This window comes from Triticum dicoccoides, chromosome 3A, assembly GCF_002162155.2.
Source record: "Triticum dicoccoides isolate Atlit2015 ecotype Zavitan chromosome 3A, WEW_v2.0, whole genome shotgun sequence".
NCBI classification, from domain to species: domain Eukaryota; kingdom Viridiplantae; phylum Streptophyta; class Magnoliopsida; order Poales; family Poaceae; genus Triticum; species Triticum dicoccoides.
The window spans coordinates 9289020-9292727 of record NC_041384.1 but is presented as its reverse complement, the minus strand read 5'-3'; the positions used below and the strand labels follow the sequence as shown (position 1 = coordinate 9292727).

Genomic DNA, 3708 nt, shown 5'->3' with positions numbered 1-3708 from the left:
TTTATAAAACAACACGAACACTGTTTTACCTGGTTCAACATTTTTTAATTTGCATACACTTTTTGCAAACACATGTCACATATATCCTGTTAAGGTTATGACACATTTTTTTACAACACACAAACATTTTTTTACATTGTACAAAAAGTATTCGCACTTTAAACTTTTGTTCAGGTTTCAGAAAAAAATTATGTTTCAAAAAGTGCTTTTACTTTAAAATTTTGTTCAGGTTAAAAAAATGTTTATGTTTCAAAAGGTGTTCTCTTTTTTAGAGTTTTTGGTTTATTAAAAGTATTTGAAATTTTCAAAAATGCACTTTATAAAATGTTCAGAGATTTCAAAAATAAATACGTTCACAATACTTGTTTGCCCCTAAAAAAGGCTTTTGAAGTTCGACGCTTTGGTTTCTGATTAAATATTCTTGGCCTCTTATTTTGTCAGTCATAGTTGTCTGGTGTAGTGGCTAGTGAAATCAGGTCAAACCGTCCAGGTCCCAAGTTCGATGCCACGGCATGTTTTTCCCTTTTGGAATTATTATGTCGTGTATTAAGAAAAAGAAAGAAAGAATTTTTACGGCGCGTGATAAGAAAAAAAAATACTCTCTTTATGTCTGGTGTGCCGGCCCAGTCGAGTCTGCAGCCAACAATTCGAAACATTTGAAAAATTATTTACGAAATAATTTATTAAATTTCGAAAACATTATTCAAAAAATGTGACACAAATCTGAAAATCCGAAAAAAAATTCATAGCATGTGAAAAACTGTTGGAATTATCAACATTTTTTGACAAATATGAATTTTATGAAATAGCAAACAGTTTTTTAAAAGTCGAATAGAAGTACAGAATTCGTGCCAAAATATAAACAGTAATATTTTTTAACTTCTGAACAATTTTAGAAATGTACGAACATTCCATAAACTTCACAAATTCCTATTATGTTATAGTGGGCTGGCCCCAAGTTTGCCTCCACGGCATGTTTTTATCTTTTGGAATTATTACGTCGCGCGTTAAGAAAAAGAAAGAAACAGTTTTTACAGTGTGTGATAAGAAAAAGGTACTTGCTTTATGCCTGGTGTGCCAGCCCAGTCGAGTCCGCTGCCAACATTCCGAAACATTTTTTCAAAACATTATTTATGAACTAACTTATGAAATTCCAAAACATTATTCAAAAAATGTGACACAATTCTGAAAATCCGAAACATTTTTCATAGCATGTGAAAAACTGTTTGAATTCTGAACATTTGTTGACAAATGTTATTTTTTCAAAATTGCGAACAGTTTTTTAAAATGCAAATAAAATTTCAGAAGTAGAAATAATTTTTTGAAAGACAAAATGAATTGAATTCGTGCTGTAAATATAAAACAGGAACATGTTTTAACTTCTGAACAATTTTAGAAATGTGCGAACATTTTTTAATTTGACGAATTCTTGTTGTGTTATAGTGGGCCGGTCCAAATTCTTGCCCGTGAGAGTCGATGGTTATCCCGGCCGGGATTGTAGTATTGCCGGTGTGCCAAACAGGTCTAGGGGCCAAAATAGACCGGGATTACAAGTTCAGAGTGCCATTTTCCGGGATTGAAAGTTTAGGGTTTGATTTAGCTTTTGTCTACAACTTCAAGGTTTATTTTGGACTTTTTCCTATGAAAAACAAGCACACACATGTATAGCTGCTGCTTTTCTCAGGTTTGCTGGCTGTTGCAAATGCCTGGCTCATTGACCCACCTGAGAAACTTGTGCGCGACAAAGCATCGATCATGGCAACTGAATGGTGAACAGATTATAGCGGTCACATGTTTAGATCATAGTGACAGAGAATTAAAACAACTGCTATTTTTAAACAGAAGCTACTGACAACGGATGCTACAGTTTAATTGCTACTAGTAATAGATCATGCAGAGGGCCGGCGGAATGAACTAGCAGCACATTTGAACAATTAAGCGACTTCTAAGTTCTTGGTTTGTCCTGAGTCAATCTTCTGCGACAGCGAGCTAATGTGTCTACAGCATGAGAATATATTTCATAATGAGACTAATTTGGTGTAGATGTTCGTATATCTGTTCCAAAGTTGGCGACACATTGCGACATTTGGCTGCAAATAATGCAGCAAGTCCAGCAGGATCAGCACAGAAATACTCTGCTTCTGAACAAGCTCTCTAACCAGTAACCACGTGATCTAATTACAAAATTATTACATGGAGATACTGGAAAAGAGATAACAGTATTGCCTGCGGCAATAGCCATGTAATCCAATTAATGTCACTCACTTTCAATACTTGATTTTTCAGCAACACTTGACTTGATTCCGAGGACCGATTCAGTTTGATGAACAAGAATGAATGTTCCTAGTTAAGCTCAACCACCTCAGATGCATCCAGCAAAGGGAAAAATTACTGTATTAATTCAAATAGGCATAAAACAGAGGTCAAAGTGCAGAGTATAAGCATGGAATACTTGTATTCAACGACATTGCCGTCACTGAATGTTCAGTATTTTCACCTGGAATGGTTAGAGTGGAACCTCCAAATTATCAACAAACTGAAAAGACATAGTATTTGGAGTTTGGATATGAAAAGTACTGCTTTCACATATTCATCTTTTAACTGATAGTGATACACACGATGTAAAATGCCAACAGAAGGAACTACAATTCAGAATTATGGCAACGATTTGCTAGAGCACATAACTCATCACTGCAACCAAAATTCTCAGACACCAGAATCATCAGAACTAGTAGTGCCAAAAGTAAACAGACAGTTTAATCTCTCACACAGCCTGCGGCATACGGCGAAGCAAGTCGAGGATTGGACCCGCTTCAGCCTCGGCAGCCAGCTCTTTCGCCATCACCCCCGCGGCCAACAGGTCCTGCCGCAGCTCCGCATTCAGCACGATGTGGGAGAAATGCTGGTCCAGCACCAGGCCCATCGCCCTGGCGACCGCCACAAGCGACGGCACACTGTCGCACTGCTCGAGCTTGTGGATTTCCACCGCCTCGGGGCAAGGCTGGGCCTCCGGGAACCTGGAGTACTTCCCCACCCACTTGGCGAGGTACCTCAGCAGGCTGGCCACCTCCCCGCCGTCCAGCTCGGACACGGCCGCGGCGAGGACCAGCGGGTCCTCAACGTTCCTCGACGCAAAGAGGTAGTGCAGGCACACCTCCGGGGAGGTGAACCCGTCGTGGCCCATCATGAGCAGGATCGCAGCACGCCTCGTGACCTGGGCGCCCGTGCGGAGCTCGTCGACGGCCATGTTGGCGACGGCCAAGGCCGCCTCCTTCCAGCGGGTCTTGACGGCGACCATGGAGTCGTAGGCCCGGTCGGAGGCCGGGCAGAGGAAGCAGCGGAGCGCGGCGAGGAGCTCGGCCGAGCGGAGGTCGGCGGCCTGGCGGAGCACGGCGCAGAGGAGGTCGGGGCGGGCGGCAGCGTCGAGGGCCGCGAGGAGGCCCTGCGGCGGGTGCGGGAGCGCGCGGGTCTCCGTCAGGGCGAGCAGCACGTCGTACTCGGCGAGGCGGGCGGCGCTGGAGGCGAGGAGCGGGGCGAGCGTGGCCGGGAGGTAGGGGGCCGCGGCGCGGACGGCGGGCAGGAGCTTGGCGGGCGGGGCCGGGAGGGCGAGGGAGCGGGAGAGGGTGGTGAGGAAGGAGCCGAGCAGCGCGCGGAAGCGCGGGGCGGTGAGCGCGTCGGCGGAGAGGGAGACGGCGAGGAAGGAGGCCG

At 44.4% G+C, this 3708-nt stretch overlaps 1 protein-coding gene across 1 annotated transcript in view; it reads right to left on the bottom strand.

The window, feature by feature from the left end:
* Positions 1 to 2552: 2552 nt before the first annotated feature.
* The window catches only part of LOC119266615, a 1642-nt gene continuing 486 nt past the window's right edge, over positions 2553 to 3708 (bottom strand). Inside the window, exon 2 of the mRNA XM_037547846.1 lies at positions 2553 to 3708. Within this exon, the coding sequence (XP_037403743.1) occupies positions 2765 to 3708 (944 nt within the window). The 3' untranslated portion in view covers positions 2553 to 2764.